General features: G+C 36.0%; 2 protein-coding genes and 1 long non-coding RNA gene across 5 annotated transcripts in view; 1 reads left to right on the top strand and 2 right to left on the bottom strand.

The window, feature by feature from the left end:
• Nucleotides 1-5,908, bottom strand: part of LOC138709966 (UDP-glycosyltransferase UGT5-like) — a 48,564-nt gene extending 42,656 nt beyond the window's left edge. The window contains exon 1 of the mRNA XM_069840649.1: nucleotides 5,873-5,908. Within this exon, the coding sequence (XP_069696750.1) occupies nucleotides 5,873-5,893 (21 nt within the window). The 5' untranslated portion in view covers nucleotides 5,894-5,908. The remainder of the gene's footprint in view (nucleotides 1-5,872) is intronic.
• Nucleotides 5,909-17,226: 11,318 nt separating this feature from the next.
• The window catches only part of LOC138710575 (UDP-glycosyltransferase UGT5-like), a 49,872-nt gene continuing 44,804 nt past the window's right edge, over nucleotides 17,227-22,294 (bottom strand). Inside the window, exon 6 of the mRNA XM_069841569.1 lies at nucleotides 17,227-18,359. Within this exon, the coding sequence (XP_069697670.1) occupies nucleotides 18,080-18,359 (280 nt within the window). The 3' untranslated portion in view covers nucleotides 17,227-18,079. The remainder of the gene's footprint in view (nucleotides 18,360-22,294) is intronic.
• LOC138710579 (uncharacterized) overlaps nucleotides 18,242-22,294 on the top strand; it is a 153,091-nt gene continuing 149,038 nt past the window's right edge. For all 3 annotated transcript variants that reach the window (XR_011335268.1, XR_011335267.1, XR_011335269.1), the window contains exon 1: nucleotides 18,242-18,372. This is a non-coding gene — a long non-coding RNA (uncharacterized lncRNA). The remainder of the gene's footprint in view (nucleotides 18,373-22,294) is intronic.

Below are 22,294 nucleotides of genomic sequence, written 5' to 3'. Positions count from 1 at the left end.
TCTTTGAGACACGTCAAACAAAAAAGTTTAATACAATTTTGCTCGTTTGTGTTTCCTTTTCGAGAAAAAATCATTTTATGTTAAACATTTCATAGCGTATTTTGGGAAAGCTATTGAAAAATTCCCAATATGTTCAGTCAATTTAAGAGACGAGTGTATTATGATCAGGCTTCGGCCTAGGGATGCAGAGTAACCAGTATGAGGTTTAGAGTACACGGAGTATAAATGACGTCATGACCCGTGTGCAGTCACCCGACTGCAACAGCACAGGTGGGTCCGTAATGTGCATTACCGTTGTGTGTAGGCCTATTGCTGCTTGGCTGCGGTACGTGTAACAGGCTTCGGCGTAGGGACTCCTGATTGAAGGTTACAACTCACGTTAATACTTTAATGGTAGACATTTATTGTCTACACTAGAAATGTACTGTATATACTGCATCTGTACAGAGTGAAATATATTTTGTGCCGTACTGTGACGGACTGTTTACATGTTGAGACACGAAGTAAAGACGCTCTCTATCTCTCACTCCACTCGACCAATAAAACACTATCGTCCGTGCGTTCTGAACTTCATGCGTTTCTGTGCCCAGGACCGAAATCTGATTATGATAATAAATTTGATCAAAACCAATGTACATAACCACATTCCTTTAATAGTTTTATAACTTTCTCTGTTAATTTCTAATAGATTATCTGCATCTAAATTTTTGACAGGAAAAGAGCTACAACATCTTTGTTGGTGTAAATAGCGAATTTAATATGAAGGCTTGAATTGTTGTGGTTGTAAGGGACGTTTTTATGCAACTCCTTCGATTGTGCCTCCTTTATAACTGATTTGGGGGGAAACGTGTTGTGAATGACTTGAAAGGCATTCAAATTTTGTCCACTGATCACACAGCTGATTGGGTCCTAGCAACCACTTAAAAGTAGCAGGGGAAACCATAGCATTATCATTAAGTCAAACTTGCAACTTAAATCATTGGGAATTTTAAAGGAAAGGGAAAGCACAGGACAATCTTCATGTTCAATTTTACTCAAACAAATGGAATGTGAGCTTTCGAAGACTGTGAATCCTGCTGTATTTTAATTTTTAAAATTTTCTTTGAACAGTGTGAAAGACTCTATTTTATCGTTGTTCATCCATTCTTTAAAACTAGATTCATCTTTATGCAAATCTGGCTTTTAGATAGTAGCTCCCTATAAAGCAGGTTTGAATAATTTCAAGAAAAAATTGTTCCGGACGGGTATCGATCCCGGGACCCTTCGCTTAGCGCACGAATGCTCTCCCGACTGAGCTACCCCAGGAACTATAAACGACATCGTCACAATTTTTCCCATATATCCACACAACTCTCACAGTATTTGTGTGCACTCAAAGTTGGATTCTGGCGTCTTGTCAGCTCATTTGAGTTGTGTGGATATAAGGGAAAAAATACAGGCTGTTAAAAAATAACGTTTACGACGTTCAGGGATGATGAAGGAGGTAAAAATAAACACCTTTTGTAAGTGACAAAACTTTGGCAGATGCGCCGTTTCTTGTGCACGTAAGTGTTAGTGTAATCCATAACGAACGAGACCAATTGACGTTTAAGAGGTGATGTTCAAACTGCCGTTCATTGAAGGCATTGCACAACTGGTACCTTCGTACTATGGAGTGTCTGCGACGCTCAAAAAGGCCAACATTGTCTCGAATAACATGTGCAGTTTCAACAACGCGAGCAACTAAGTTTTCTGCCGTATCGATCGGTGTCTCATACACAAGACGTTTCATGTCTCCCCACAAAAAGAAATCCAGTGGGTTAGGTCCGGTGGTCGAGGTGGCCACGGTACCGGCCCATCCCTGCCAATCCAACGATTGGGGAATGTAGCATTTAGGTGGTTCCTGACACGACGATCAAAATGTGGAGGGGCACCATCATGCTGAAACCATATTCGTTCTCTGATGTTCAATGAGATATTTTCTAAAAGTTCTGGTAGGACGTCGCCTAGAAAAACAAAATAATTACCACCACGGAGAGTGTTAGGGACCCTTTTAACTTGTTGCAGGCACAGCAGTACAAATAGAACTAAAGGCTGGTTCACAATAAACCGGGAACGGAAACGACAATGAGAACGAGAACGGAAATACTGTTAAAATAAATGTTTTTAAATGTGAACATTCACAAGAGTTAATTGTGAATGCTCACATTTAAATACATTTATTTTAATAATATTTCCGTTCTCGTTCTCGTTGCTGTTTCCGCTCCTGGTTTATTGTGTACCAGCCTTAACCAGTGTGTGTTGTGACGGAAGTCAAGCCATCTACCCTTCAGGCCATCTTGTGGCAAAACGGTGCATCTGCTAAAGTTTTGTCACTTAAAAAAGATGTTTGTTTTTACCTCCTCTATCATCCCTGAAGCGTTGTAAACATTATTTTTAACATCTTGTATATTCATCTTTGTCTAAAGCAGGCATGTCAAAAATCAGGCACTGAAAGTGCAGTGTATGTGCGCGGAACGCCGGTCTGTGCAGATTGCGTCAGTCACGTGTTGCTCTTACCAGTTCTTAGCGGGAGGGATGTACAAGAATCTATTCTAAGCTTCTAGTATTCAATTAAATTGATATTTGGACATTATAAACATACTTAGCACAAGGAAAAACCGCAATTATTGTCAGTGTCTATATTTGACAGTAATTGCAACACAAGAAACAATAGACTTACCGGTACTCAGTTACAATTCACAAAGCAGTCGTTTTTAAAGAATCATTTATTTACATGATTTGTATGCAGTATTTGAAGAAAATATAAATATTGCAGTTATTTCGAAACAACAAAAAACGAACACAGTATTTCATTTTACGTAGTAGGTACTGATTATTTCAAAGTAATACTCTTTCATTGTTCGCCAAGCATTATTGGGACCATTGGTGCACAAACGTTAAAGAAAATATTTTACTCCCAATTACTTGCAATAGGACATTGTGAGGCTTTTACACTGGAATCATTTCCTTGCTGTATATTAATATAAATTGACATTATTATTAATAAATTGGATAAATTAAATTTGAATTTAAATTTATATATAGTTTATTTGGAAAACGTTGAGAGCAAGTATCAGCAAGTTGGGAGCGTTACTGAATTGATTTGAAAGAGTACTTCGCAAGCTGTGAAGCGAGGACATTTTCTTTATGTCAGGTTTAAAGATTTATTAACGTAAGTCTATTAAGATAATATATTAACGTGAGATCGAAAATTCGCCATTATGTATTATTTTTTCAGAACATTTTTCCGTTTTATAAATAGTTGCTTTCTTCCTTCCCTTACAACCCTCAAGACCCTCACAAGTATTCTTCACTCAATATTCTCATCACTTATCAGCTTATCAAATAAAAGTTGTAAGTCATCTAACCATTGATGGCTGTGTTAGTACAGACTCCAAAACAACATCATTGTCATGTTTGTCTTGCCGTGAGAGTACTAATTAAGAAATAAGAGCTGGCGAATATCATATTTTGAGAACTTTACTAATCTGATTTAAATTCTCACATCACTATTAGGTCCACATGATATGATGAAAGCCTTTCATTTTAAAAGTAATTACTGTTGGCTGAGGAAAACATCATAACAGTTACGTTATAAGATTCGTGATTTCTCTTCTTCGTTATATCTGTGGACTCCTCACTTTATTTTTCATAACGCATTCACAATCACAGCTCAATGAGCATACCCATACTGGTCTGTGTTACTGAAACCAAAGCTGTTCTGCTGCTGCAGGTAATGTACAGCCCTGTCGCGTTCCCCTCCAAGCCGATTCACTACCTCCAGGTAGAGGAATAGGAACTGCACATTGCACAGAGACAAGTGCACAATGTGCGCGACTGCACAATGTGCAGGGTTTTGACATGCCTGGTCTAAAGAAAACCTCCTATCTACAATCATCTGGAGCTTTTCGTCAGGGACTTAGAACAGTGGTCAAGTACGAAGGCTGGTTTTCAAAAATTGATGGATAGACATCGTCAGAAAATTTCCGGGCACAAAGTTTTCTCTGTGAATAGCCTACATTTCAACCACTAACTTCTGTCTTCGACGTGGATTCTTCGGAAATGAAAAAGTTGAAACTGGTGGACTTTCTGTGATTTATAATTTGATACGCAACCCGGAGCACAACACATCCATGGTATTTAGAAAAAAACAATAATAATAATAATAATAATAATAATAATAATAAAATAATAATAATAATAATAATAATAATAATTATTATTATTATTATTATTATTATTATTAAAGTGAATCTAGTGTATTGCATAAAAGTGAAGCGTATTAAACGCTTACCTTTTTATGTTAACAGTATTCCTTCAGTCACTGTTGGATAAACACAAAGAACAATACGTACTGTAAATACACAAAATTATGTTACTTTCACAATTTGCTTTAATAGATGACACATTTACAGATACGGTACAGGTCACAACAGACATGCTATCAATCTCACGCGATATACTGCTGTGCAATTTGTTTTGTTTGGAATGACACACTTCTATCAATAGTGATAACTAAAGGACGGAAAAATGTGCGTTATGCCTCAAGTTCAGTGTCAACGAACTATACTGTTGTCATTCACTCACGTAAACAGCGGCAAGAGAATACAGTCTGATAATGAGAATCCCATCATTCCATTCAATCGATCTATAAATACTGGAATGAGGTTGTGATATATTTATGACGAATTAAAAACTTGCCTCAAATGTTAACTGCCACCGCCTGGATGATTAAAGTATGCATTATACTGAACCACAATATACATCCGTAAATTATCGAAAGAGAGAGTTCGACATCTATCACTCAAAGAGTTTTTCAGCATCGAAAAGCTTCTTTCCATCTCACAAGATGTTAGAGGTGCAAATGAAAAAAAACGCCATAGTATCGTCATTTTTCCCTCCACTCAAAATGTTACACATAACTGTATAACCGATATATATATATATATATATTTTTTTTTTTTTTTTGCAGAATTTATGGAATTTTTCTTTCATCTTTTCAACTCTAAAATATTGATTATCAAGTTTCTTGAACGGAATATTTACAGAAATCATATTACATAAATCCACATTAAATTCAGATCGTGTATGCTTTTCATTATTTGATGTCGAAGACCTTTGTACGCTTTCGGTATGTGTCTTGCTGTTACAATGGCGTTCTATGTAATATTTCCTACGCATTTTAATTTCAAATTTGCGCACGGCACAAAATATTTTCCCTTTGCGGAATCATAATCTCTCTTCCGTATTTATTTCTTAGATTGTTTAATTCCAAATTCTTCAACTTATACCTGGTAAGGTTTATCTTGTCTCAGTAGCAATAAAACCAAGTCCCTTCAAATGAGGGTGGAGATTATAGGAGGGTTGTAATTTTTCAGGATTCCTTTCAAAATCTTGTTATTGTACAGGCTGCCGGAACTCAGTTTCTTGAAAGACAAGCTCAGTGACGGAACTACACAGTACGAAGAGAGATATTTTGTAATTTTATTTTGCGCTACAGAATGTATCAACTAGTCCCTTCCGCCACTGGATGGATGGACGGCACAGCTCCACTCCCCCATCGCCATAACAACACAGACGAAGTAAGACATATCTCCTTTCTCTCTCTTTTCACAGTGAGACAAGATACATCACACAGTCTTTAGTTATTTTAAATCACGTTTACCCAACACTACTACCTGCACAAAGGCAATAAACAATATTGTAAACACCTGGCTTCCTTTTCCATACGACTAGAAGTTGACACTGAAGGTCATTTGTTGGTTCCTACTTGTACTGCCGCCCTCTCGTAGTGCATTTATGTTATTGCGCTTGTACCTGTGACGTCATCCATACTTCAGACCAAACTAACCTGTATCGTATGGTAACGCATATTTTTCCGCCCTCTAGTGGTAACACTTCTCGGGTGAGGTCAAACTCAATGGATTTTTAGATTGTGTCAGGCCTTGTTATCACAGAGGCCACGGTTACATATAAACCACTGCCAAGAGAGAAGACCAGTAATGAGTCATTCCACGTCAAATCGAACAAAATCAGGTGATAATGGACCTTAGGGTCTCCGGTGTTTTTCAAACTCCATCAATGTATTCTAATGGATAAAATATAAGGGATCCACACCTGTGGAGTAACGGTCAGTGCGTCTGGCCGCGAAACTAGGTGGCCCGGGTTCGATTCCCGGTCGGGGCAAGTTACCTGGTTGAGGTTTTTTCCGGGGTTTTCCCTCAACCCAATATGAGCAAATGCTGGGTAACTTTCGGTGTTGGACCCCTGATTCATTTCACCGGCATTATCACCTTCATCTCATTCAGACGCTAAATAACCTGAGATGTTGATAAAGCGTCGTAAAACAACCTACTAAAATATATATATATATATATATATATATATATATATATATATATATATATATATATAAGGCACGCATATTTCGTTTGTCAGAGTATTATCAAATTTATAAAAATTTGGCGCATCTCTTCATTTAAAACTAAGCTATCTCCGGTTATATTTATCGTAGAAAATTGCCGTATATGCCAATTTAAAGGTAAAATGAAGCCCTTTTTATATAAAATTTACTTTATGGAGTTAAAAATAAAATTTGAGGCAATTTTATGCATTTTGTTTTCATAAAATTATATATTAATCTGAAGTCAATGTTCTAAAATTATTTCAAAAATACAGTTTAAGTCCCTCATATCCATTATCTAACACTACAAAATGATAGCATAGTGTTCCAAATAGTTCTATCAGAATTTAAAAAAATTACCAGGTCGGGTGCGCCGCGTTGATGTGTGAGCAGGACCTGGGATACGAACTGGGTCAGACTACGTCCTAGTAGCGACGATCACATGATAATGAGCAGTACACAACTGTAATTAAATAACATTATTTCACAGGAACAAAACAAATAAATTACTCAGGACTATCATTACATATTAATATAATAATATAAAGAAAAATCACATTTTATATATATATATATATATATATATATATATATATATATATATATATATATATATATAAGAACACAGTACATTAATCTTTATGAATACGAACAAGCTTCCCTCCATTTTGAAAAGAGTACTGTTTGGTTAGGAGCTCTGTTTTTGAAAGTGGGATTAAGGAATGCAACATTAACGTGCCAGGAATTGGTTTTGTTTTCTCGTATCTAGAGTTCAGAACTTTGCTTGTTTTATGTATTGTTTCCGAGTAAAAATGGAAATAAATCTCAATATTTTTTGAGCCCAGGTAAATAATATTTCAGGCCTTAATTGATGACTGACCTTCGCCGCATGTCTTTTAGTGGCACCCCAGTGCCATCACATGGACCCTTTCCATGAGATGTCGCGAAAAAAGCCATTCAGCGCGAATACTGAAATCGTCTTCATGGAAACATAGGTTTGCAAAATTTGTTACATTTTTATATTGCGCTGGCTCCATCGAAAAAAAATAAATTATTTTATTGACGTTTGCTATTTCCTTTTTCACAAATTTTATTAATAACTAGCCATAACCGTGCGCTCCGCTGCACTTGTTAGAAATAAATATAATTAAAATAGGACATTTGGTCCAGAGAGCATACGTGTTTGATAAAAAGATAAATCGTTTAATATGTTACGTAATTTAAATTGTATTTAAATAATTGAAATGCGATCATTGTGGTCCACGACCACTCATTTGGTGCAATGATAATTACTTTAACATGTTTCTTAATTGTTATTACATGCAAATAATTAAAATATGATCATTTGGTTCATAGAACATCCGTTTTTGGTGCAAGGATAATTCGTTTAACATTTTTCTAAATTAGTATTGAATGCATCCCTTAATAAATCACTCCAAATTAATAGAATGGATTGTGTACGAAGACAATTTTTATGTTAACCTTACTGTGCATCTTTTTTTTCTTTTTTGTTAAGTTTATTTTATTCACGCCTTAACATCTGTGGTCATGTCGCGTGTTTAGAATGTGTGGGTATATCAGTAGGCCGTTTTTACTCTTGTTGAGTTCCTGTTTCTATTGTGTGTTGTAGATGACTTGTGTTCATGTAACTGATTATAGACTTTGACTAATGTTTTTGGTATTGGTAATTGAGGCGGTGATGAATCATGGCATGTATCTTTTCAATCCGGCATTTGCCTTTATGACTAAGGGAAATCATGAAAAACCCCAGTCAGATTGATCGACCACGCGGTTTGAACCCGGAGCTCCCGAATACGTGTCTCAAATGCTACCGTCTGAGGCACCTCGCTCGGTTGTATATCATTGTTTATGCAAATTAAAAAAATGAGGGACCCTACATAAATATTATTTTAAGAAACACAGGAAACGAATATGGGTAAATTGTGAGAGCAGGAACGCCATTTCGTGACGACCTTTTTCAAACAACTCAGCTTCAGTGAGCTCTATGGTAAAATGCTTATTCATCATGGACTATATTTTTGGTCCAGTAAAAATACTCAGCTTTACGACAAAACTCTTAGGGTGCTATTCATAGACATTTCGCTAGCCCGGGCTACGAGCGTGCTAAACAGGATTCATATATCATATCATATCATATCATATCATATCATATCATATCATATCATATCATATCATATCATATCATATCGCTAACACTGGTTTATGAATACGAAAAAAGTTAGTTCGCTGATCATCCACCGAAAGCCCGCGCTAAGAATGCCTATGAATAGGGCCCTTAACTATTACGTTATGTGAACAAAAACTTAAGTGTATGAAATTAGAGTATTTTATGTGGACCAAATAAAGTTGCAATAATCAAGTTACGCAATATTTCGACCGAATATCAAGTTTTCTGTGCGTAAAAATCTATTTTAATATTACCTCAGTCCTCACATGTAGCATTACATCCATCTAGAGAAACTACAAATTTCAAATAGTGAAGAAATTACCCAAATCGATTAATTAGATTAATTAGCTTCTGAGATTACTTCATATAAATACACAGACATTCTCTGTAAATTAACATTGATAAACATCAAGGCCGCCTTAAATAGACGGAGTCATTTGTTTTAATTTCATTATAGCCATCGTCGTTGTTCCTGCAATAAGTCCTATTTATCGATTTTCGGATTTTTGCTCTATTAAATAATTTAAATAGTGATACAGCAAATAATAAAATCTCCTATACCTTAATTATATTCCTTTCTTTCGAAAATGTAACAATTCACGATCTCCTATGTACCTCTGCCACAGAATGAATAAATCTGTTTTTTTCTTCCTACTGAAAAATTTTATATTTTGCACATAGGAGCTACGGAACAATGACGGTAGGCCTATAATCTGAGGCGGCAGTGAACATATATTGTATTGTTATTTTAAAACTCTTGTATGTCCTTAAATATCAGTCCTATCAAAATTTTGCCTGGAATAAAACTTATCGGAATCATTGTTAAAGAAACTTTTGTTATGTAATATTTTCCACAAAAATCAATAATAAGCGAGATATTTCGATTTATTTAATTCAGGCCCCCTTATAACCCCCTTTTAAATAAAGTATTTTGAATGTCATATAGCCTAAAATCTAAGTTACAACGAACTTAATTTATATTCATATTTTCATAGAAATCCGTTCAACCATTATCGCGTGAAAAGGTAACAAACATCCAGACAGACAGACAAACAAAAATTTCAAAAAAGCTATTTTCGGTTTCAGGATGATTAATTATATATGTTAACACCAATTAACACCAATTGAGGTTTTTCCGGGGTTTTCCATCAAACCCAAAACGAGCAAATGCTGGGTAACTTTCGGTGTTGGACTCCGGACTCATTTCACCGGCATTATCACCTTCATATCATTCAGACGCTAAATAACCTGAAATGTTGATACAGCGTCATAAAATAACCCAATAAAAAGTTCTCATAGAAGGGTGGATATAATTGTCATCAATAGAAGAACCCAGAAAGCGATGGTCTTAGATTCTACAATATGCTTTGAGCGAGACACGAATCAGGCACTGCAGATAAATGATGACAAGCGAGCTAAATATATACCTTGCCTTCCATACCTCAGTGAAAAATACGATGGCATTTCGCTATACAACTGGGATGTTACAGGCTTACTATTTGGAGCAAGGGGTTGTTTACCAAAATTTACATGTAATATCCTTAAATCCTTTAAAATTCCCTTTTATGAGATTCAGAAGATTGTAATGGAAATTTTGAAGGCCTCTCTTCAAATTCTACACTATCATTCATATGTTAACACATAAATTTTTGTTTTAATGTACAAATCGAATAATTATTTTACTCGTTTCATTTCCCTTTATCTTTTTATGTTTGTTAATACCGGATCCCAGTGGCCAACCTCACTTGAGGACGGATGATTTTAAATAAATCTCAGTAATAATTTATACGTTTATTTCACACTTTAAGTAGGCCTACCAACCAGCAGTGGTTCATGTGTTAACAGTGCTACACATATAATAGGTTGAGAACCGCTGACTTACAGAATTAGATTCTGCCTCTTTCGAAAATGGTACCGCAATATGTAAATTATTGTACAGATTAGCAGTGACCTATTTTATGTTGTGGCCATTTTGGTGAAAAAATTAATAGGCCTACCTAGTTTATTAACGTTTTATAATAACCAGTGAATTAAAGCAGAGTGCAGTAGCAGTCGCTTAACTTGTAGCTACAAATTGCGTAGCACGCTAACATGGTAATGCGACCGGGGATCCAGAACAGACATTTTAGTTGTAATATATTCGTCAGAGCGGGTTTTCAGTACGAAGGTCAAATATGCAGCTCTATCCTTTCCATCCCTCCATTTTTCCGAATTCAAAAATCTGAATGGAATTTCTTTCCGAATGATCGTTTCCCGAATCTATTTAAATATTCCGAAAACACATTTTTCCGAAGTATCATTTTTTCGATTCCATTTTTCAAATACACATCTCCGAAAATACGTACCAATAAAGAATTACAACTAATATGTATAATGATGGAACAACAATAATGGAACGTTTCCATAGTACCAAGTTTCATAAATGAGGATGGAGAGAGAACCTTAGATAACGAAATTCGCACGGAACAGGCTGAAATATTGTTGTTACATGGTTGAAGGTTTTTCCTGTGATAATGGAATCCGAACGCGGTGAGCTGAAATACTGTTATTATTATTATTATTATTATTATTATTATTATTATTATTATTATTATTATTGTCTCGCGCCGTAGCGTCGTGGTCTAAGGCATCCTGCCTAGGACTCACGTTACGGAATGCGCGCTGGTTCGAGTTCTCATGGGAGAACAAATTTTCTCATGAAATTTCGGCCAGTGTATGGGACCGGTGCCCACCCAGCATCGTGATGCACTTCGGGAGCTATGATAGGTAGCGAAATCCGGTTGCGAAAGCCAGCTATAACGGCTGAGGATCATCGTGCTAACCACACGATACCTCCATTCTGGTTGGATGATCGTCCACCTCTGCTTTGGCATGTGGGCGTGAGGCCAGCAGCCGGCTGATCGGACTGGGATCTTCACGGGCTGTAGCGCTACGGATTATTATTATTATTATTATTATTATTATTATTATTATTATTATTATTATTATTATTGCTGCGCAAGACTACGGAACACACGAAGAAGATAATAGACAGCCAGAGACGGCGCTACATACGGGCGAAATAGGCTGCCGCCTAGAGCCTCGCAACTATTTAAAATTTGATTTTCATTCAGATAACTATGTTTCCTTTTATTCACGTGTTATTTCTTCTTCTATTTCCACATTCGTATTTATTATCATTGTTAATGGAAGTAATAAAATTGACATCAGAGTCTAGCTTTCAAAGTGCATTCACTCACTCATTCATTCATTCATTCATTCATTCATTCATTCATTCATTCATTCATTCATTCATTCATTCATTCATTCATTCATTCATTCATTCATTCTCACTCGATCGGCATTCTTGGAACTCGTATTACCGCTCCTCCCACTCTCCAAAAGCACGTTCGATCAACAATGAGGAAATATATATATCTTTCATCTACCACCTTATGGTAGTACCTGAATGACATGGTTACGTTTCTCTATGCGACATCACAGAAACGTAACTATGTCAATCAGGTACTATCATCGTGTGGTAGATGAAAGAAACTCACTGTCCGATATTACCCGATGTCCAATACTACCCGACTCTCCCCTATAAGAAAAGTCATATCGCAACACGAATTAATTTTAACAATAACATAACATTTAGCAAGTTACAATAAACATTACATAATTTTATCAAACAATACAGTTAACTTGAAAAACTTTATAACACTATTGCAGTAAGAAGGTTCACCAAGAGGTCTTGCTATATCGTTGGGGATTTTTATACCCGTGTGCACCATTCTCGATTAAAATTTCACGATGGTTAAGTCGGCACTTGACCATCTTCAACGCCAATTTGCTGAGTATCAATCTCGATCAAAGTTAAACAAGGGAGTTGATGATGATCAAATTTGATCACGGGTGTGGGACCGATTATCTTGAATTGAACATGGTCAATTCGAGAAAACCAAAATGGCGGCATGATTTGACGTACTTGATGGAATTGAAGATGAAATGATGTATCTTGAACACGGAAATCACTGCGGAAATAACAGAATTGGTGTTATTGTAGAAAGAGTAAGTTTGTAGATGAATATTAAAAATGTTTTTTTTTTTCAAAATAGACTAATGTTTTATATATGTTTCTGCTTTGGAAGATCGGGACTTTACTTGAGGACAAAATATTATTTAGGCCTAACTGTCCAAATTTGTTAACATAGTAGTAAAGTAGTTATTCTATGCCGGTAATAATATAGTAAAACTAAATGACCATTTTGAAGAATGCGAGATTATCAATTATTAGCTATAGATTTGCCGTTTGAAACTATTAGGACCTACATGACGTTTTGGACAATTAGGCTATTTACGCTTGAATTAAGAGAAATTACACGGATACCTTCCTTTCCCTCTTAATCCAAAATACCAACCTTTGTGAACACAAAATAAATGGATAAATTTCAGAACAAGAATACTTTCCTTTCCCTCTTACTCCAAAATTCCAACCTTGTGCACACAAAATAAATTGGCACTAAAAAACTTCCTTTTCGTATGCGTGATGATGCGTATTCGACATACACAGACGAATTGCTTTTTTTTATTTTAAAATAATTGTTAGCGAGGTATCCGTATACTGAAATTTTCTCAAATAAATTACATACGAATCTGCTCCTTTTAGTAGCCTATTTCAAGATAATTGTCAATGAGGTATACTGAAATTTTCCCAATTATTATCAATAATATGAAATAACCACAGTTTAAATTACGTTACAAATTATGTGGAATTATGTAAACACGTATAACTCATGTTGAATTGTGAAGTTAAATCCAACCAGGTAGCCTGCTTTTCTCTTAGAGAACTTCCGTCAGTACTTTTATTCTCTAATAAGGATGCAGAATTGCTGACGAGTTCTAAAAGAATTCCCACTTCGAACTGTGAGAAGTTGGGTGCTCTTTTCTTTTTTTCTTCCATGATTATTGAAACTTGTTATTTGAAAACTGCGAGGATGTTTGAAACAGTACGACAAACAAAAACGAAGCGATAATTTACAGAGTGTGTTCGTTCGCTGTTTTATACGCGGTAACCTATCGCTCAGATGATTCTTCTCAAGCGAGCGTACCGTCAGCTGACGGTACTGAGTTGATCGAGGGAAAATGTCGGTGCACCGCACCTGTAACTGATAATTGTCAAGAATTAACCATGTTTCCGTGATTGCTGATAAACGGGCTAGATGATCGAGAATGGTTCACACGGCCATTAGTTGTTGTCGTAACTAATTGTATTGAGGACAGTCCTGGATGATGTGCTTCGCAGAAAGAGTTTCAGTGCAAGTATTACAAACTGGAGGAGGTTTCTTCTTTAATAAATAACCATGTGTGAGTTTGGTATGTCCAATATGTAGTCGGTTTATGAAAACTTCATTCCTGCGTGATAGATGTTTAGTTGGATAGAATAAACTGGAAACAGTTCTAATTTCCCTGAGTTTGTTAGTAAGTGTTTGAAGTCAATTGGAATACCATAGATCATTTAACTTTGTTTTAAAGTGAGTGGCTATATCATTATTCCAATTGTCAATGTCCATATCCTGTATAGGAAGACGGGTTGCTTCTTTTGCTGCCATATCAGCCTGTTCATTTCCATGCAGACTTTGATGAGAAAGAATCCAGATTACGGTAATTTGCTTTGATTGTAGATCTCAGTGCAATAATGTTGAATTTCGTTGATCAGTAGAGATTTAGAGGATGAGTTATGTAGGGCTTTTTATGGCTAATTGGGAATTCGTAAAGAGCAGATACCGATCGCTATCAGGAAGGCCTTTTTAATTGCATATACTTAGTTCAGAAGAGTAAACTGTATAAAATGTTGGTAAGGTATGCAGCATGATGCGAGTAGGATAAACTATTGCACATGCAGTGCCGTCTTCAGTTTTGGAACCATCCGTATAAATATGAAGATAATTTGGATATTTTCCACAGATTTCGTTGAACAGTAGTTGATAAATGTTTTTATTCGTTTGTTCTTTTGGATATTTGCATAATTCTGTATTTACATATGGTACTTTGATCCTCCAAGGTGGTATATTTATTTGTATTTCTCTAGAATATACCCGAGGGATTTCTATATTTATTTCACTGAGATATTTTTTTAATCCTGCAGAATATGGTACTGAATGTGTTACTTGCAGAAAAACTCTATGATTAAAGGCAGATGAGAAAACATACATATACATTCTAGAATAAAGGCAGCTGTCTTGAGAGCATAGGTAATGCTTAGTTGCTTTCGTCGAATAATTATGACACTGAAATAATTATCACAAATTGTTGAATTAAATTTGAAATGTTCAAAACATGTTATACAACGTCGATAAATGTATACTTTCTTGAATTATGAAGTTTATAAATATTCCATTACCTAATAATGAATGTAAAATTACCTCACATTGTCACTCGATATAAATTGCAATGTGCCATATTTATGTTACGACCAGTATCACAGTTGACAGCTGACCGACAAATAATAAGGTTCGTTCTTATTGTGGCAAAGTTCCAGTGTTGTTTATTCAGTTATACTTTCCCAAGAGAGTTATAATTTTTTTTAAGTTCACTGTGTAATGTTTTCGTTGTAATGTCCGGGAGAGAACGCGAATCAGGCCATTTAAAAAGGCAAAAAAGGGCGGCGATAGAGCGATTGAGAAAGCAGTTATGCGGTTCAACGTTAAAATATATTAAGATCGATGAAACAGTGCCCATAACTGAGCATTCTGCGAGAAGTGATGATTTGACTCGTCAAGGACCCCCCCACTTTTGCAAATAAATGTGATTATCAGGATGGCCAGATTGGGCGATATTTCGCTGTTTGGGCTACATAAAGAGAGATTTTGCGACCTATTTTTAAAGAATTGCGACTATCCCAATTTGGGCGACTTTTGCCTGGAATTTTGCGAAATTTGGATGACATACGTAGAAAAACTCACGAAATCATTTATTTTACTTTACTTTACTTTAGCGTGCTCTGCATGCCTTGCTGCGAAAATTGGGCTTTTAACAATATCTGCACAAGAAATATTGAAACAACTTATATGGGGCTCTTAAGGAGAACAGCTAGGTACGTGATTAAGAAATAAGGTTGGCAACAGAGAAATAAGAAAAGTTTAACTTAATTTACTTGGTTATTTAACAACACTGTATCAACTATGAGGTTTTTAGCGTCGATGGAATTGGTGATAGTGAGATGATATTTAGCGAGATGAGGCCGAGGATTCGCCATTTATATTACTTGATATTTGCCTTACAATTGGGGAAAACCTTGGAAAAACGCAACCAGGTAATCAGCGCAAGCGGGAATCGAACCCGCGCCTGAGCGCAACTCCGGATCGCCAGGCAAACGCCTTAGGGTACGTACACGTTGGAGCGACGATAACGATAAAAGAAGCAGCGATGCTATATCAGGGAGAATTGAAGCATGCATTGTCATTGAGGTGTGCATATTGGAATAACGATAAAAGCGAAGATACACGATCAAAGCGACTAAAAAGAAAAGTACCATTTTCTTCGCTCTTGTCGTTTATATGATCTCTGATTAAGATAATATTAATCTGTATAATTACCGGTGGTTGTCAATATATCCGAATATTAATCGATTTATTATTATTTCGGCATATTTAATTAATTATTGTAGATATTGGCAAATTGATCAGTTGTGTATTTATTGGTTATACGTTATGTGATCACAAGAACCAATCACAACACAACGAATTTATATTATCTTTGGGATGAGAAACGGGTTTAATTTTGTACGTATTTAACTTATATTAACCTTGAACTTAGCAGCTGATATTTCCTATATATCTTCTTTCATTAAGTGGATGTATAGAAAATCTTCTACTCATAAATCAAAATGTTCGCTTCCCGCATCCTCGTCGCTCCGATATGAACACTTGATTCTTTGATAATACCAAAGCGTCGCTAGGTCTTTTCTTTTATCGTTTATCGTTGCTCCAATGTGTACGTACCCTTAGGCGACAGAGCTATGCCAGTGTCTGGAAAAAAAAAGTACCATTTTCAGCTAATGTGAAACAATTGCAGACCGACAGCAAGTGGCACGAGCACTTATTAATTCAGACAGCGGATTTTCGGTCCTTACACAGTGACAAGACATCAAGCCCCTTGGCGTACGGAGGGAGCGTAGCAATGAGCTGAGTGACTGGCAACGTTCAGTCTCGGGACTCAAAATCCGTTGTCTGCTTATTACTAATGGATTTAAAAAGACCAGCTCGACATGTTATAGAATAAAGATCTGTTCGGCACAGAAATGTGGGGCGCCCGAGAAGATGGCCAAATGATTTCTAAATTTCTACATTATTGGAACGCATCTTGACTTCACCTTGATGATTATCATGATTATGATTATCATGATAAATATTATTATTATTATTATTATTATTATTATTATTATTATCATCATCATCATCATCATCATCATCCTGCTAGAATGTAGATTTACTTTCCATGGTGCATTGCTGGTGCATTGCTGAAAATACAGTACATTATGCGAAAATACATCTAGTCAATTTCTGCGTGTTATTTATTAGATTGTTGTATTGTACAATTCATACACACTGTAGTAGAGTAAAGAAAAGTGGTATTGTAATGAAATATGTTTATTAAATACATAGAAAATTATTTATACTAATACTGATTGACAATATTTATGATTTTCTGTACAAAAAACAATGTTTTGTTGACTCAATCTCTTTTCTTCTTTAGGGTACGTACACGTTGGAGCGACGATAAACGACAAAAGAAGCAGCGATGCTAAATCAGAGAGAATTGAAGTATGCATTATCATTGAGATGTGTATATTGGAGTAACGATAAAAGTGAAGATACACGATAAAAGCGACGAAAAAGAAAAAAATCCATTTCCTTCGCTCTTGTCGTTCATATGATCTCTGATTAAGATAATATTAATCTGTATAATGTATTGATGGTTATCAATATAACTGAATATTTATCGATTTATTATTATTCCGGCATATTAAATTAATTATCATGGATATTGACAAATTGATCAGTTGTGTATTTATTCGCGATACGTTATGTGACCACAAGAACCAATCACATCACAATGAATTTATACTAGGTTTGGGATGAGAAACGTGTTCAATTTTGTACGTATTTAAGTTATATTAACCATGAACCTAGCAGCTGATATTGTCTATACAGCTTCTTTCGTTAAGTGGATGTATAGAATATCTTCTACTGGTAAATCAAAATGTTCGCTTCCCGCGTCCTCGTTGCTCCGATATGAACACTTGATTCTTTGATAATACCAAAGCGTCACTAAGTAATTTCTTTCATCGTTTATCGTTACTCCAACGTGTACGTACCCTTACATTGTCAGTGATTTTCCTTGGCAACATAACTTCTTTGCAATCACAAATAAAAGAACAAATACTGATATGACAACTAGAGCCGGAAAACCAATGCTTCGTTAAATCAATCTCTTTTCTTATTTAGGTTGTCAGTTTTTTTCCTGCAGCATAACTGCTTTGCAATCACAAACAAAAGAACAAAGACGGATGTAACAACTAGCGCCAGAAAAGCTAAGACATCGAGCAGGAAGTACTGGTACCAAGCGAGATCTAATGCAGCAGAGCGCATGTGCCGTGCTCCCTTGTGTCGGATCACGTACTCCGTCCAGAACACGGCCTGTTCCATCGGGGTGAGTGGCTGATCCCGGTAGATTCGCGACAGACGTTGAGCGTTATCACGGTATCTGAAATGATAAGGTAAGATAGGCATTATTTTAAATATTATTTTATATTTTAACAATAAGTTGCATATAGGACAAACTACGGAATCTGCTGTTTGTAAGCTCTGCATTTCTAATAAAAGAGATTAGAAAGAACTGTTAGCAGTGAAAATGTACTCCTTTCGGCGGAGTGCCCGAATTTGTAGCAGTGGTAAGGGTATTGAGGTGGTACAAATAGTGAAATTAGGAATAGGAAAGGAGTAGGAGTATGAGTGTGATCAGTAGTAGCAGTAGCAGTAGCACTTTTATTAGTAATAGGACTAGCAGTAACATACTTGTAATAGTAGAAGTAGTAGTAAATGCTGGAGTAGTATTTTTGTTGGTTTTTAACGACACTGCATCAATTACTCTGTTATTTAGCGTCGATGGGATTACTGATAGCAAGATGGTATTTGACAAGATGAGAGAGGATTCGCCATAGATTACTTGACATTCGCCTTACGGTTTGGGAAAACCTCGGAAAAACCCAACCAGTTAACCATCTTAAGCGTGAATCTAACCCGCTCCCGAGCGCAATCTGGATCGGTAGGTAAGTGCGTTAGCCGACTGAGCTACGCCGATGACCAGAAGTAGTAATAGTACTAGTAGAAATTTGGAATGCCATAGGTGAGCCGGAGGTACTCGGAAAAAAAAAAGGAAAATTTGTGGACTAGTAACTAAAACAAAATGGAACTTTGGGAATTAGAGTGAATTTTGTTCTTAATTAGCTTATGGAAAATGAAGGTATATAGGAGTTTTAGTCACAAAATTTTCGTCATTGTAGCGATTTGTCACAGTTTGTCATAGTTTTTCGTCGCACAATGGCATAAGTTACAGTATCAAATTCACCACCAGAATAGCCATCATTCGCCGTTAAAGAGTTCTAGTATTTCTGTCAGCAATAATTTAAAGTTCGTCCAGCGCTCTTGAGTCAGGAGGTAGGTTTTATCGTAGAGTTTTTCGTACAGTTCTTTGGGCAGATTCCCTTTTAGGAAGTTTAACTACTGCTTCAGTCGAGGTTCCTGACAGATTGCTGAATATGTGTGATGGAGCCTGCCGAAGTATTTAGCTGCCGTCCTTACTGCTTTTATTCTTCTATCAGGAGTATGGTGCTAATATTCTGATGGTTCTTTAACTATGCTTTCTTATCATGTGAAGTAACTAACACAGACTTACATTCATTACACATGCCACTACGCCAAGCAATACCATTCCTTTACAACCGATGTTTTGTGGAAATGTACCCTTTATAAAAAAATTGTGTACACGTTTAGTTTTAATTAATCTGATTTCGTCCTCCAGCGAAAATTATCTCAATGTCGTCTATCATCTGATATCTTCTTCTGCCCCGAACTCTTTTTCCGTTCACCATTCCTTACAGAAGACAGTTTCTTCTCAGCCAGTGACCCAACCAGTTCCTTTTCCTCTTTATCAGTTTCAGCATCATTCTTTCTTTACCCACTCTTTCCAACACAGCTTAATTTCTTATTCCGTCTGTCCACTTCACATGTTTTATTCTTCTTCATATCCACATTTCAAATACTTCTATTTACTTCTCTTCACTTCGCCGTAATGTTGTTAAGCATACAAAATGTCGTTCAAACTGAATAGCTGTTTATATCAACAATGAATTTCTACTAGTATCTTGGCGAAAACGCGTTTTAACGTTTTTTAAAATATATTTTCAATTTAGATTTTATTACAATATTTTCGTAGAAAAAATAGCATGTAACATACTTGCCAGTGCAAAACTTGCGCTCCAGATTTTATACTCGTTTTGCAGGAAAACCCTTCCCGCACTAGTATTATAATATTGCGATACTAAAAAAATAAAAACCATGGAAATGTTTTACAATACTAAAAAAAAAATAAAAACCATGGAAACGTTTTATAATGCTAGAAAAATAAAAACCATGGAAACGTTTTACAACACTAGAAAAATAAAAACCATGGAAACGTTTTGCAGCACTGAAAAAAAATCTTGGAAACATTACGAAAATGCACCCTTTGACACATAATCGTCTGAAAAAAGTGTATTATCTAACGTAGAGTTTTATTATGAAAATGTAATGTGTGACGAATCAGACATGTGGTAAATAATTCGTGAGCATTCGCTGTGTTTAAAGCTTTAAAAAATAAGACTTAATCTCTTAGAATATTTAAAAATATACGTATATATGAATGTTAAGATACCAGCATTAAATAAGAAAACAACCGCTTAGCAAACACGTAAAACTAAAAACACCCCTGATTGAACAATACACAAGTAACTTGTATTGATAGTATTTTTAGAACGGTACAAAACTGGCATTTTTAATAAAACGACGGGATGGCAGTAAAATAACGTTAATTACTCTCAGCCTTCCAAAATGAAGACACGGTCCGGTTTGTAAAGTCAGACTATCATGGATGCGTCATATAAGTAAAGACCGTTTTCTTAGTCACCATTGGAGTGAGTGTTAAGGTACGGTCACACGTCGCTACTTTTGCAGCGCTACTTTTATACTGCAGCTGCAAAAGTAGAGTGTCGTGTTCACACGTAAGCCAAAAGTAGCGCGCTGCACGCTACTTTTCGTGCTGCGCAACCCGAGTGCTGCAAAAGTTGCAACTGGAGGTTGCGAGTCTGTTCACACGCAAGGCGCTACTTTTGCAGCCGCAGTCATGCTGCAGGTTCCCATCTCAGTGTTGACTTCTCAATATACATTTTGTGGTTATGTTCGCATTATTAAGAAACTCATGCGAAAGCTTTCTTATCTATTATTTGTTTTTCTGTCGTATCTAGTATTCAGAAATTGACATTATTTTTACTATAAAGCTTTTAAAAACGCCTATATACTTAAATGATAACCAATAGTATTGTCACGTAATCAAGTTGGCAACCCTCCTGTTTGGAACTACGCTACGGAAAATTTAAAAAATGAATTATATCGTCAGCAATAATTATGCTCAGACTGTGTTGTGTATTTAATAACTGTTACAAATAATTTATTTTCATCACATTTAACATTAAAATATATCCAAACAATAAAAGTATAATTGGCACATTTGGGTGGTAACACTGGTTCCAACCGCAGCAAAAGTTTCAACAAAACCGATATCAAAAATGCTGCGGCTGCAACCCTGAGAACCCTGTTCACACGTCGCTACTTTTAAGTAGCGCGCAGCATGGAAAAATAGCGGGCAGCAGGTTCGGCAGCCGCTACTTTTCGGGTTGCACCGTTGTTCACACGTCGCAGTACGAGAGCTGCGCAGTTTTTTGTATTGAAGCGCTGCAAAAGTAGCGACGTGTGATCGTACCTTAAGCGTGCACGGGATATAGCATACATTACGTCACATGTCCTTCAGTAGACACCCTGCTCACAAACACAAGTAACGCCCACTACAGGGAGCTCTACAACAGATTCCTTCCTCGTAAACCAGTGTAGTATACTCCAGTTTAGCAATGTTTATGAAGTTAAATTTTACAGACAAGATTATAGGTTTAAACATTTCATTCAGAGCAGTATCTGTGTTACAGTTGTTCCGGTGTTTTTAGTTAAAATTTACAACAAAGATTGGCATAATATTGGTTTAAACATTGCATTAAGAGCGATACCTATGGAACAGTAACATTTTAAGTTAAACATTAATTTACATAAAAGATTATTCTGATATAGGCTTAAACATATTAAGAGTAGTGCCTCTGATACAGTGACATTTTAAGTTAAAATTTTACATCAAAGATTCTTGCAATATAAACATAAATATTTCATTAACAATAGTGCCTGTAAAACAGCAACAATTTAAATTAATATTTTATAGCAATGGCTGTGTTTATTCTTTGCAATACACATCACAGCCTACTCTTGATGCGGGCGTAGTGTTACATCGTACATCACCACGCGTCACTACCCTTAGTCAAGCCATTTGATTCATTGCGC

Source organism: Periplaneta americana, chromosome 12, assembly GCF_040183065.1.
Source record: "Periplaneta americana isolate PAMFEO1 chromosome 12, P.americana_PAMFEO1_priV1, whole genome shotgun sequence".
In the NCBI taxonomy this organism is placed as follows: domain Eukaryota; kingdom Metazoa; phylum Arthropoda; class Insecta; order Blattodea; family Blattidae; genus Periplaneta; species Periplaneta americana.
Note: the sequence above shows the minus strand (reverse complement) of the source record. Positions and strands in the feature narration are given on the sequence as shown.